The 13,501-nt window shown below is 37.4% G+C and overlaps 1 protein-coding gene across 1 annotated transcript in view; it reads left to right on the forward strand.

Moving 5' to 3' along the window:
* Positions 1-10,838, forward strand: part of hs3st1l1 (heparan sulfate (glucosamine) 3-O-sulfotransferase 1-like1) — a 44,567-nt gene extending 33,729 nt beyond the window's left edge. The window contains exon 2 of the mRNA XM_028468731.1: positions 9,493-10,838. Coding sequence (XP_028324532.1) covers positions 9,676-10,611 — 936 coding nt within the window. The 5' untranslated portion in view covers positions 9,493-9,675 and the 3' untranslated portion in view covers positions 10,612-10,838. The remainder of the gene's footprint in view (positions 1-9,492) is intronic.
* Positions 10,839-13,501: the final 2,663 nt, after the last annotated feature.

Raw genomic sequence — 13,501 nt, forward strand, 5'->3', positions numbered from 1 at the left:
GTCGGACAAAACACTGGACTATTGTCTTAAAGGGACTAATTCTGTGGTCAGTAGAGGTGAGAAGGAGAAGGAAGCTGTGATATGCGATGAAGCAGCGCTAAAGCAGCGTGCGTGTTTACATCCACTCATGCATATGCATGAAAGACCCTAAAAAAAGCCTGTTTTTTGGAGCGCTCTGAAAGTGACTTTTCAGAGGGCTAAAACTCCAGAAAACAGGTAATTTTGGGAAAATAAACCTCAAATACTATGTTGTTGGAGTTCTTAGAACAAATGGAGATGGGTGAAAGATGGCAAAATACTGGATCTTTAATGACACCTTATTAATGCTAATGACAGATAATGACAGCATAATGTATAAAACTTCAAGTAAGGTGTTATCAAGATTTTTTTATGAATATATCTTTACTGTTAGTTGTAGGTTGTTAGAAAAGTTGATAATACATTCATATGGTCCATGAACTGGAAATTCCTGAAATAAATTTTACCCACACCCAAAAACGACTAATATCCTGGAAAATCTTTAGAGAACACATCAACGGAAACATTTTTGCATTCAAGTGTTCCCACAGTGAACCCAGGAAACTCTACAGTGTCCAGCAAAGCAGATGGTGGCAGTAAATCACTCAACTTTAGTGTCAACCACCAATACAATTATAGAATTGGTTACAGTCCATTCACATGAGCTATGAGGGAAGGTGCCAGATGCCTCTGCACGTACAGAAAAGTTCTATGATGGGGCATGGAATGCTGGAATTGTAACAGATTTAGTCAAATCTGCTCATTTAGGATGTTAGCCAATGTGATTCAGATATAAAAAGTCTGCAGAGTCAGTGATAATACTCAGTTCATGAGCCTCAGCAGTGTGGAAGCTAAAGTATGTGTTTTATGTCATAAAGAAAACTAAAATTTGTTCTCTGGCAATGTAACAAAAATATTTCATATATGAAACATTGTTCTTAAGCAGTTGTGTGATAGATGCGAGAAAACGTTTTTAGTGTGTTTATTCCATAAAAGAAAACTTTAGGTTTGCTTTTAAGAAATCAATAAAGTACAGAAATGATGACTGCACAACAGTTGGTATTAGCTAAACGTCACGGTTGAGCCACATCACAGCATGACTTTGAGATGGCAGTAATGGGAAAAGAGGAAAGAGAAAATATCCTGTCAAATAAGTGAGAGGGGTTTAAATGTACTTTCTGTAGATTTATAAAAGCATAAGAAACTAAAATCAGCAGGGGGAAAAAATTATGTTATTAAAGTCTGAAATAAAATATTTTATATAAACCTTAGGAAGACGTGTGCAAATGCCAATGAGAAGACATGCTGCGTTTCTATCTAAACAGATGTTCCTAATTCAAATGTGATCCAGTCAAGTAAAATATATATATACATGTAATACATCAAATATATATACATACATTTTTCTATTTAAAATTAGGCTTCAAGTGTTTTAAATACTATATAAACTTAAGAAATATGCACAGTTCCCTCCAAGAAAGGGACATTGCTAACAATAATTGGAAAAGAAAGGACGAGAATGCACAAATGTATTAAATTCAGAAAAGTAATGATTTAAACCTGTGTTTAAGTGTTTGGTTAAAGAGCACTCTCCCTGTTGTCTTTCAGCAAAGAAAACAGTAACAGTTTGTAATAGGGATGTCCCGATACAACTTTTTCACTTCCGATACGATACCGATATTGCAACCTTAAGTATTGGCCGATACCAATATCGGTCCGATGCGATATTAGTACGAATCACACACACTTTTATGACTTATTTTGTAGTGTGGAATGTTAGAAAAGACTTGATCTAGTGATGTCACTCACACAGAGAACAATAGTCAGCAACAGTAAAAGACAGACAAACTGACCCATTTATTATTAAATGGACTTGATTTTATATAGCGCTTTATCACCACACTGAAGCAGTCTCAAAGCGCTTTACATATCAGCTCATTCACCCAATCACTCTCACATTCACACACCAGTGGGACAGGACTGCCATGCAAGGCGCTAGTCGACCACTGGGAGCAACTTAGGGTTCAGTGTCTTGCCCAAGGACACTTCGACTTATAGTCAGGTACTGGGATCGAACCCCCAACCTCTCGATCAGAAGACGACCCTCTACCACCATTAACTAATTGGTTACATACATTTTAATCTTCAACATAATATCTACAGTATTCTACAAATGAATGAATATAATATAATATATATCAGAGATTTTAAATGCAGTCCAATAATATCTGATATTTGTTTTCTGGCTGATATCTGACCGATTTCCGATATCAATATCAGATCGGGACACCTCTAGTTTGTAAGATGATCAGTTCTGCTGAACCTTTCAATAACAAGTCTTATAAAATCATTGTAAGACTTGATATCACCATAATATTGCAATTGTTCCTTATTTGGATCACATGATGTTTAAAGGGCACATGACACCAGTTTTGACATTTCACATGTTTAACACCATCTTATTCTATGAAAGAAATCATGGTGATATCCGGTGATTAATTTAACATTGTATTGTACTGATCACAGCTCCACCTTGTTCCTCCGTTGCACCGTACACACTGTGCAGACCAGCCTTCAGTACTGTGCGTAATGATGTGACGTCTACTAGGGCTGAAAGATTTTGGAAAATAATCTAATTTAGATTTTCTTTTTTCCTCAAAATCTATGCGATTATTTTTTCAAGGGCCTCTTGTCATGTATTTTTCAATGAACACAGGCAATAAATCAATCTGTTTCATAATAAACATGTTGAGATTTATCTAGACTTTAAATAAATATAAAATGTACATTTTAAATCACAGATTACAACAATAAGGCAAACAAATCTGTAGCTTTACCTCTTCAACATATCTAACTAACTTCACGTTTCATGAATCAGGCAAACATGTGGGCTGCACTTCTTAACACTGAACTTAACAAAACAGTACAAGACAGGACAAGAAAATTAAATTTTTAAAAAATGCAGCCTTTGTGATTAGAAAATTGCGTTTTATGATATCGCCATAATATCGCAAATGCAATTCAGCCTTAATATCTACTGTTGAGCAGCTTCAGGAATCAATTGTGTGTCTGTTCTGTTGAAATTGGAGACTTTTACAAAAAACAGCATGTATAGTGATCCTTCCCATCACTCCTCTGCAAACTACTCATACCAAAGGCAGCAATATAAGAACCCGATGTGAGTGACGAAGGTGTTAAATCTACAAAAAATAAATCACTGATTGTTTAGAAAAGCACAATTAGCATTAGCAGTTGCCTTGATAAATTGCGTTAAAAGTTAAGTAACAAGTTGAAGAGGAAATCGTTAACACAAGTCCCGCATTGATGACACATGTAATGATGTTAAAATATTCATTGAAATTCATCATGCCTCTCATTTTGGAATAAAGTCAAAGTTTCTGGATGTTTGTTGTGAGAGAAATGAACAGTGTGTGCCAGAATTTCTACTGTAAACCAAAATGCATCATTAATTTCAAAAGAGTTCACAGTGTGGGAGGGACCAGCTAATCGTGTGTGAGCGAGAAAGTATATTCTGCTGTTGTTTTTTTTTTTTTTAGAAAGACTGATGAGAAGAAAGCGTTCGACAATGTAGAAAGTGCAAAGGGGAAAAAAAGAAGATTTGTGTTGCTATGTCTCAGGGGATGGTTTTTGGATAAAGAGGTTGAGACGCCTTACAAGAGATCATCTAACAACTCTGAGTCGCTGAAATGAGACACAAATCTGAGATTGAAAAAACAAAACAAAACAAGCAAGGAGATAAGAGGAACAGAAATCTCGCTTTGTTCGGTTACGCCTCTGAATATGTTTTGTATTTGGCCACGCTGCAAGAGAAAACAATCTATCAAAGCTGGAAGCAAACAGAAAAATTGAATAGCGTGGATAAATTATACTTTTACTTCCTGAGTTGAATCCCTTCACCACTAAAAGCCACTTTTTGTAATCAACTTCTGTTGCTGCAGTAATTATTTGGCTGTAACGTCACTAATGAGCATCCATTAGAAAAACAAATCTGTTGCGTACAATACCTGCTTCCTGCCACTGGTAATAACAGGGAGCCTGCTGAATATTAATGTTGATTTTATCTCTGGATGCATAGAGGTAGCTGTTTGGGTTAATTACCTGGAACCTTCAGTCCCACTGTGTTGCAAACCTGTGGAGCCCTGCTTTTTGCCTGCTGGGATTCAATAAAAAGGAACAGATCATCAGGCGACGCTTTCGTTTCATTGCTCGACTAGTTTTTAAGTCTGGCCGGCAAGGGCAGCATACATGTGTCTGTGTTTGTGTTGTATTGCAAGGTCAGGAGAAAGTGCGCTATATATTTAATTGGTTCTATCTTGGGATCCTTGACTCAGACTGCTACTGCGTTTATTTTTCATACCCACTTATATATAACCTGGGTCAAAGCGAGGATGGAGAATATCCCAGGCAGGGAGGGAGAGCCTAATGCATGTCCAATACATTCAGTCAAAGTGTGGCATTAGTTTCTAGTCAAGCTTTAGTCACCCCTCATTCCCAGTGTAATTGATAATGTAGAGCTGGTGAAAGAGTAAAAGTAGGGACGCACCGAAATGAACATTCTTGGCCAAAACCGAATATGACTCATGACTCTGAATGTGTACTAACCTAACTAAAATTAAAACATTGCAATTGTGTGAATTATTATTAGTGCTTCAAAGAATAAATCAATTAAAAATATGAACATATTTATTTAGCGCTGACATTACAACAATGCACAATATAAAATAACATTCATACATTAAATAATATTGTATGGACCTATAACTGACGGAAAGAGAGTCAAATTAAATATGTTATGTCATTAAAACACAAAGTGCATTGAAGTTCTTGATTAAAATCAGCTAGTTAGCTTTAGTTATTATTGAGTTGATTGGTGTTCTGATCCAATAATCATATCGGATATCAGCCAGAAAATGAATATCGAATTTTATCAGACTGCATCTAAAATCTCCGACATTTATTATATTGTATTATATTTATTCAATTGTAGAATACTGTAGATATTATGTTGAAGGTTAAAATGTATGTAACCAATTAGTTAATAATAAATGGGTCAGTTTTTCTCACCACCAGTGTGTACACGGAAATGCCTCAGCCTACCTAAAGGAACTTCTTATCCCCCAGACCTCCTCACGCACCCTACGTTCCGGCAAAGCTCTCCTCCTGAAGATCCCCAGAACCAAGCTACACAGCAGGGTGATCGAGCCTTCTGCTTGACTGCTCCCAGACTGTGTAATGCTCTCCCTGACCATCTGAGAGCTCCACAGACTGTGGATTCTTTTAAACACAGCCTAAAGACTCACCTTTTTACAAAGGCCTTTCCGTAGCTTTTTTTTTTTATGCCTCATTGTTTTTGGTTTTAAAATCATAATTTTATTAGTTTATTGTCATAATGCACGAGTGACCGCCACACAGACAAGATCATGTTTGTATTTCAATTTATTTTCTCATGAAATTATGATTTTATTCTCGAAATATCACTTTAATTTCATAAAGTTACGATTTTATTAAAATGCAACATTATTCTCATGAATATTACAACTTTATTCTCGAAGAATGTAAGTAGTGCCCAGATTTAAAAAAAAAAAAAATTTTTATGTAGCCCTAATACGACGTCATATGTGTTTGTATTTCATTTTTTTTTTTAAATATAAAAGAAAACACTATTTAATAAATTGCAAAGAAATACTGTAATGTAATTTTCCATTTGTAAAGCAATGACAATGCAAGGGGAACACAACTACTGCTATAATTAGTTTGACTGGAGACTGACTTTTATCTCTAACCTCTGCAACACAGCCTTTGGGCTCACTGACCCATCACACTCACTCAGAACAATGATGCTGCAGCTCCAGAGTGCCTGAAGCAAATGAGCAAATGTAAAATATGCAAATACCACAAGGACAAAAAGTTCTCAGGGCTCTGATCTTGGTTTTAGTCTGGACTAGGGATGTCCCGATCCAATATTGATATCGGATATCGGTCCGATACCAGCCAGAAAACAAATATGGGATTTTATCGGACTGCATCTATAATCTCTGATATATATTCCATTATATTTATTAAATTGTAGAATACTGTAGATAATAAATTAATAAATTAATTAATAATAAATGGGTCAGTTTTTTTTCATATCTACTGTTGCTGACTATTGTTCTGTGTTTCAGTAACATCACTTAATCAAACATTTTCTAACATTCTACACTACAAAATAAGTAATAAGATTATGTATGTATTGTATCGGATCATTATCGTATCGTAAGTGAAAAAGTGGTATCGGGACATCCCCAGTCTGAACTGGCCTACTGAGAGGCACCAGTGAGCTGCTACACACAGGTTGAATATCCTTTCCCTAAGACTTGAAGCACTGTTGACTTGCAGTACACCAGCCTGGACCTGAAGTGTTCACAGGGAGTAATAGCATTAACTTCTCTGCCAAAAAACAAAACTGCCCAACACTAAGCAATGAGCTAGAAAGATATTCATCAAGTGCTGAAATAAGCAGTAAGACCCAGTGGGATGTGAAACAATGGCTCCTTGCAGGTGGCAATGTGATGAGAAGAGTGGGAGAGGATGGTAGGGGGGATTAAATGTGACAGAAAGCTCGTCTGGCTGCTTGGCTGTTAGCATTGGACTTGGCAGCTCTCTGCCAGGGAAAGGCTGACAGGCACGAGCGCCTGTCACAGTGCATGAGTGCCTTCTCACACAACCTACGGCCCTGGGAGTGCAGGTCAGCGCTCCTGTGCACACGGCGCAGGCACCATCCAAACACAGCAACAGGTCACGCAGGGGGCGGGGCCATATGTCATCTCCTTTATATGGCAGGAAGACTGAGGCCTCAGGTGACAGTAACGTGTCAGTAATGTGTATGCACATTAGTTGTTACGTTGCCCGCAGTTACCTAATTAAATGCTTCTGTCATTTGATTGTGGATTAAATGTTAAACTAGGTTGACTAAAAGGTCAAGAAGAGCAACACTGGATATTGCTTGAATAAAATATTAATTATTAAAATAAGAATACATTTCCTTGATACATGTAAAAAATACTGACCAGCAAAATGAATGTACTTTTTTCCATTTATTTATTTGAGAAAATGATGATAGTTTAAACTTTGTCTTACCACGGGTACAGCTTAGTTCATGCTTTGCTTGTTTGTGTCAGCAGGCTCATCAGAACTCTTTCCTCAGTCTGGTCCAACTTTAACCTTGGATTTAAGCCTTTTATTCATATATTTCTAATGTTTTTTTTCCACTTTTGATTATTTTGAACTTCATTTATTAATGTATTTTAAAGAGAGAGCCATGTGAAAATGTTCAAATGTCTCGTATTTTTAGATTTAAAATTTACAAATGCTTCTGTGTACCCCCTGAGATGTGTACCCCTGGTTGGTGACCTCTGGTTTACACTATACCTCTTGCAATGACAATAACAAATACATTATTGCTAGTTAAAATATTAAAAAATGTAAATAAAATGAAATACATTTAATTCAAATACATCAATGCAATAAGAACACAGGACTGCAATAGCAAAACACCTAATATGAATTGGTTAAAATAGCAAATAACAAATGGCAGCTTAAAAAATAAATAGACATATTTTCCTTTATGTCAATACACAATGAAAAGTTGGTCAATTTCTTCTGAGCCCCCTGAAATTAAAGTTTAGCACCCAGTTTAAGTCAACAAAACATACACATTTGGGTGTGTGTTCAGACATTTAAAATAATAATAATAAATCCATACACTAAATCGAAGGGTGCACCTGACTTTTATACGATTATTGGGTGTTTGTTTATATACTTGCAGAAAAAAATCCATATTATGTCATCTGTTTGAAAAGCTTACCAATAAAACATGAAACTGTACGACCTAAAAGTTTAAAGAAACTGGGTATTAGTGGATAATGAGCGTCAGATACATTGATTCATTCTCTCACTTTAACAAAAATAAATGTGTTACTGTTGAAACCAGACAACTTCTTGTCCCTCTTCTTCACTGAGCTGTAATGGAAGCTGTTACTATTGCCCCCTTGTGGCATTCTGTAATAAAGGTAATAAGAAACTTTGAACACTGATGGAGCCACAGCACAAGCATCTATGGGGGGAAGTTGATGAAACAATTTGATAAGATACAATGTTTTTGGTGACCTATATATATATACAGTATATATATATATATATATATAGAAAGAGAGAGAGAGAGATTTTCTGTACAAGAAAGGCAGTGAAGAAGATTAAGGGGGAAAGGTACCAAAACAAAACCTTTGAGAACATTTTCATTTTTGAGTAAAAAATCATTTATATGGATTTTGCCAATTAGTGTTTTTCAATATAAAATGTGTGAGTTCAGATACACCCCCCAACTCCAAATTACTGCCAGAACTCTCTCTTTATCCAGTCGGACAACATGAAACAACTTAGACTTTCACACAACAGGTTATTCCTTGTGTGGGAATCAGAAGACCTGTTTTCATATACAATCTGTGACATTTAAAGAAAATTCAGAGCAGATATTATCACGTGGTGGATGTAAAACACCTGACAAGTCATTAGAGATTAATATCTGTATGTATGCATACATTAACTGGCTTTTTTGTCTCTTTTTTACTATTTTGACTATAGTACCTTTTTGTTTATAGTGCACCTTGTTTACTTTTGCTCAACTTCAGTTTTTATTTTCATGCAGCTTCTTCTTATTAGAACCACTTTTAACCACTGGGGAAATACTGTTGTTTTTAATGTTTGTGTATCTTCTGTGCAAGGGCTGAGGTCAGGGATAGAACTCCACTTATATTTTGTTAGGGTGAAAAGGGATTTACAAATACATCTCATTAATTGATCAAGAAGTTTAAGAACACATAGCAGGGAATTAATATTTTCTCACTCTAAAGTTGAAGTCAGCGATATTTACTTTGTTGATGGCTCAAATCCCTGTCCTTGTTGCCGAATCTCACTCTTAATAGACAATCAAAGCCACCTCAAAGTAAAAACCTATCTGATCTCTTGTAATAAATGTGTATTCATACCCTTCCTGAAACCACTGGTTCCATGTTCCCATAAACGAGGAAGTCAAGTTTATCGATTCAGGTGTAGCTTCAGAGCTGCCAAAGAGAGGAAGTTCTCCGCTGGTCCTTTTGGCCTAAAGCCACACATTTTTTAATAAGGTGTCTGACAAATTGTATTTCAGCTTCCAAAATTACAGGATCAATTGAAAATGAGTTCATTGATTGAGAAGTGAAAGCAGATGGCAGAAAAAATAATTAACTCAGAGAAATATAAGTTCAGATAATTATTATTCATGATGAACATGGATTGTATTTATGTCTGGATTTCTTTGAGTTTTGATGTGAAAGACAAAGCTATTTCAGATTTCATATAATACATGTTCATTCAGCTTTATATGCCTGAAATCTGAGTCTTTTCTTCTTTTTCTCTCTTTGTTCTTTGCTACAGATGTGCCTCAGACTGCAGATGATTTCTCCCCCATCATCAGTTCAAATTCAATGGCAGACAAAGACTGCTCTTCTCTCCTCTTCTGTTACTGCTGAGCTCAGAAAGACAGATCTGTTCCACAGCTGAACCGCAGCTTTTAACCTTACACACGTCCCTACGCCTGTCTCCTCTCCTCATCCCATCATGGCTCATTCTTTGGCTTCAACCTTTTTTCTGATTTTCCAGACATACGCTGCACTACCTGAGATAATCCAGGCAGGATACGATAAGATCCCAATGGATATGGACCCTGGACTATCAGCAAATGTCTCTGAAGAGGTATCCTCATCTCCACCCCCAGGAACGAGCAAACAAATCCCACGCAGTATCATTATAGGTGTCCGTAAAGGAGGCACAAGGGCACTGTTGGAGATGCTAGACATCCACCCTGAGGTAGCAGCAGCTGCCACCGAGGTCCACTTCTTTGACTGGGATGAAAATTATGCCAAAGGCCTGGAGTGGTATCGTGATCTAATGCCCTACTCGTACCCACAGCAGATAACCATAGAGAAAACCCCAGGATACTTCACATCAGCCCGTGCACCAGAACGCATTTGTGCAATGAACTCATCCATAAAACTGCTTTTGATCTTGCGGGATCCTTGTGAAAGGGTCATCTCCGACTACACCCAAGTCTACTTCAATCGGTTGGAGAACCACAAACCTGTACAAGCTATCGAGAACCTGCTGGTTCGCAATGGCGCACTCAATGTTCGGTACAAGGCCATACAGAGGAGCCTCTACGACGTCCACATTCGGAACTGGCTGCGCTATTTTCCTCTGAAGCAGATACACATAGTGAACGGAGACGCCCTCATCCACAACCCATTGCCAGAGCTTCAGAAGGTTGAACGCTTCCTGAACTTACCCCCAAGGATAGTTTCCTCCAACTTTTACTTTAACCAGACGAAGGGGTTCTACTGTATTCGAAGCGACGGTAGAGAGCGTTGCCTGCACGAATCTAAGGGACGTCCCCACCCTGCTGTTAACAGCACCGTGCTACAGCAGCTGCGCACCTACCTGCAGGAGCACAACCAAACCTTCTTCAGGCTGGTGAGGCGCACCTTTAACTGGCAATAGGAAATCCAGACCACGAATTGGACTCATAAGAGCCAATATCTTGATGAGGACAAGGTAGAGGGCTTCTTAAAGCACTTTATAAACACTTAAAAAACCTTGTATGGACTTCTTGATAACAGATCTCTGGTTTCAAGCAGGTTCTGTAGAGTACATGATACAAAAAAAAAAAAAAAAAAAAAAAAATAGAATAGGATTAATTGTAAAAACCTTCAAACTTATTCTATCATCCTCCCTGGGCTGGAAATGATCCAGTTGCAATTACAAGTGATGAATTTTCTCACATTTCTCTTGTTTGATATTCTTGTTCTTGATAATAAATCATTCTCCTTTTAAATGTACAAGGCAAGTGTCATGTCTCATTCATTCTCTGTGATCATTCAGCTCACCGAACGCCCAGAGTCTTATAAGTAGTGTTATTTAGGAAGCGCACAAAAGTAGGTAGTGACACTGGATTACGCCTTTGATTTACTAGGTTGGAGAGGAGACATTAATGCAAGGAAATGGGTACCCTGGAGCAGTGTTTTAGTAGGACAGGAATTACTAATAGCTGTAGACATTGAAGGTAGTCTGGTCTATGCCTGCAGCTAAATCAATTAAATATCCATAGTCAGCAAGCCGAAATCCACAGAGCTTCTGTTGCATTGTTGCTTCTCTGTTTCACAAATGCTAACAAGTTAAATTTAGTCAATAACTTGCCCCACAGTGCTGTAAATCCTCTATAGATAATACTAGATGTATCTTGATGCTTGCGCTGCATGTTGTCATTTTTTCTGAATTGTACCCTGTTTTCCGGGAAACTGCACGCAATCTGATGCACAACCGACGCAAAGGGCTCATGTTTCTTTCATTGATTAGGCTTTAAACAACAGCCAACGCTACATCTCCGCTGGGATCTGATACACATGTCAACCCTTTGCTTTGTCTGCTGGAAAAAGCACAAACACCATTCAAAGGCTACAGGCAGCAAATCTAAAACCATAATAGAAGATGGGAACTCAATGTGGGATGTGGACTGTGTAGGAAGGTGTCGAATATAAATACAAGGGGTAGTTTGTTTGTGATCCAGGGTTTAGGATGATAATTAGACTGAAAAATCACATATGCAGACAAATTTGGTTTTGATAACAAAAATATTGTCAACTAGATTCACTCTTAAATCATCTCATTCAAGGACTTTTCTATCTTCCTCTCACCAGGGGGCAGTTAAACCTTAGAGTAACACACAAGATACTGAGGTGAATAAATGTATCTGGATGTTTCCTTTGTACAAACTCCATGCTGACAGACACACACAGAGAGAGAGAAAGAAAGAAGTGTAGAGCTCCTGACAGTTACCCTGTGACCCTGGCTCAATCCTGTCTGCCCTGCTTTGTATCACACAGTCGTCCATTTGTCTGGAAGATAACAAAACCGTGTCTACGGCATAAGCAGCCTCGCACAAAGATAAAAACGTACAGATAATTCCCAAGGAGCTTCAGCAGTGCACTACATGTTAACATCTGGCAGGTTGGCAGGAAGGACAAAGGGGCGTGTTTTGCCTACAATGCGAGTACACACTGTACGGAATCTTTCTCACAGCCTTTGTTTTTCTAAGGCTAAGCTAAGTGTGCTCACGTGTTAGTAAATACCCAAAGGTTTATTTTCTTGCATCACAAAAAACAACTCTTTAACTCTGTAATCATATTCCTTAGGTGTTAGCATTGCTGAAGTATGCCAAGGAATGCCTACAAACAGCTGCTGTTGGTATAATCCAGGGTTACTTTGAATGTGGTTAGAACATTTGTGGACGTAAAGTGATAAATGGAATTCATTCTAAACTACATCTTAGTTTTATTCTCTTTACATATACAGTATGTTACACCCCTACATTAAGATAAGTTTATGCAATTAAAAGGTAAATAGAAGTTTACAATTACAATGAAAACACCCACAAATAACTGCAGATTGCTATAAGTTATAGCATGTGCTTGATGTAAATACTAATGAAAGTAATTACGTTTTCAAATTGTTGAAATGTTAAGATATTTATTCAAAATATGAAGCACAAAAGTACCCCAGTAAAACAATGACACATATTAGGCTGTACCTTCATTTTTACACTTAATGAAACATGATTAGGCCTTTGAATTCAAACTGTCACCACTTGTTCCATTTTCCGTAGATGGACAGTTGCAGCTTGATAATACAGCAGAATACTCTTTACTTCTCATTTCCATCTAAAGTCACACAAATGAGTAAAAACATCTGCTTTTACATAGAAGCAAAAGAAAAGCTCCAAAGCTTAATATTACGTGTTTCTTTGGATTGCTCAAGCACTTGTCAAACATACGCTTTTTCCACGAACTGTCAACACCAAGTGAATATATGACTGCCTAGTTTAGGTGTGTTTTAAGGTTTGATGGGTCATCCCCAACAATCTGCTTTAGATGTTTAAGATAGTCTTGTCACACTATAGGTCTCTAATAATCTGTAGGATTCTGATGTATAAGCACCTAACACCAAATGCAGGCACATGAAACACTCGTGACAGCCAGGTTTAGGTGATACAAATCTATCACTATAATGTTCTTGTTGTGTATTAATAAGTGGAACCTTGGGCATGTTAAGTATTGATTGGTGTGGCTCATATAATGCAAACAGCATGGGTCAGTCTGTTTGGCAGTGGCTCAATGAGGAGGATGAGGAGAAGAGGACTTCTTCTTCCCATTGACCTGCCAACACTCCACCTCAAAGATGAGTACATTTATAGAGATTTCATTTTTCTTTTTAATGACGAAGCCGTCTCTCTTTTTTTTTTACAAGGTTTTTAAAAATACCCTCTCTGCCATCTGTGTGAATACCTCTGTGCTTGTTTTTCTTTTCAATGCTTAACTAATCCACACAGCTGTGC

Source organism: Gouania willdenowi, chromosome 15 (assembly GCF_900634775.1).
Source record: "Gouania willdenowi chromosome 15, fGouWil2.1, whole genome shotgun sequence".
Classification (NCBI taxonomy): Eukaryota; Metazoa; Chordata; class Actinopteri; order Blenniiformes; family Gobiesocidae; genus Gouania; species Gouania willdenowi.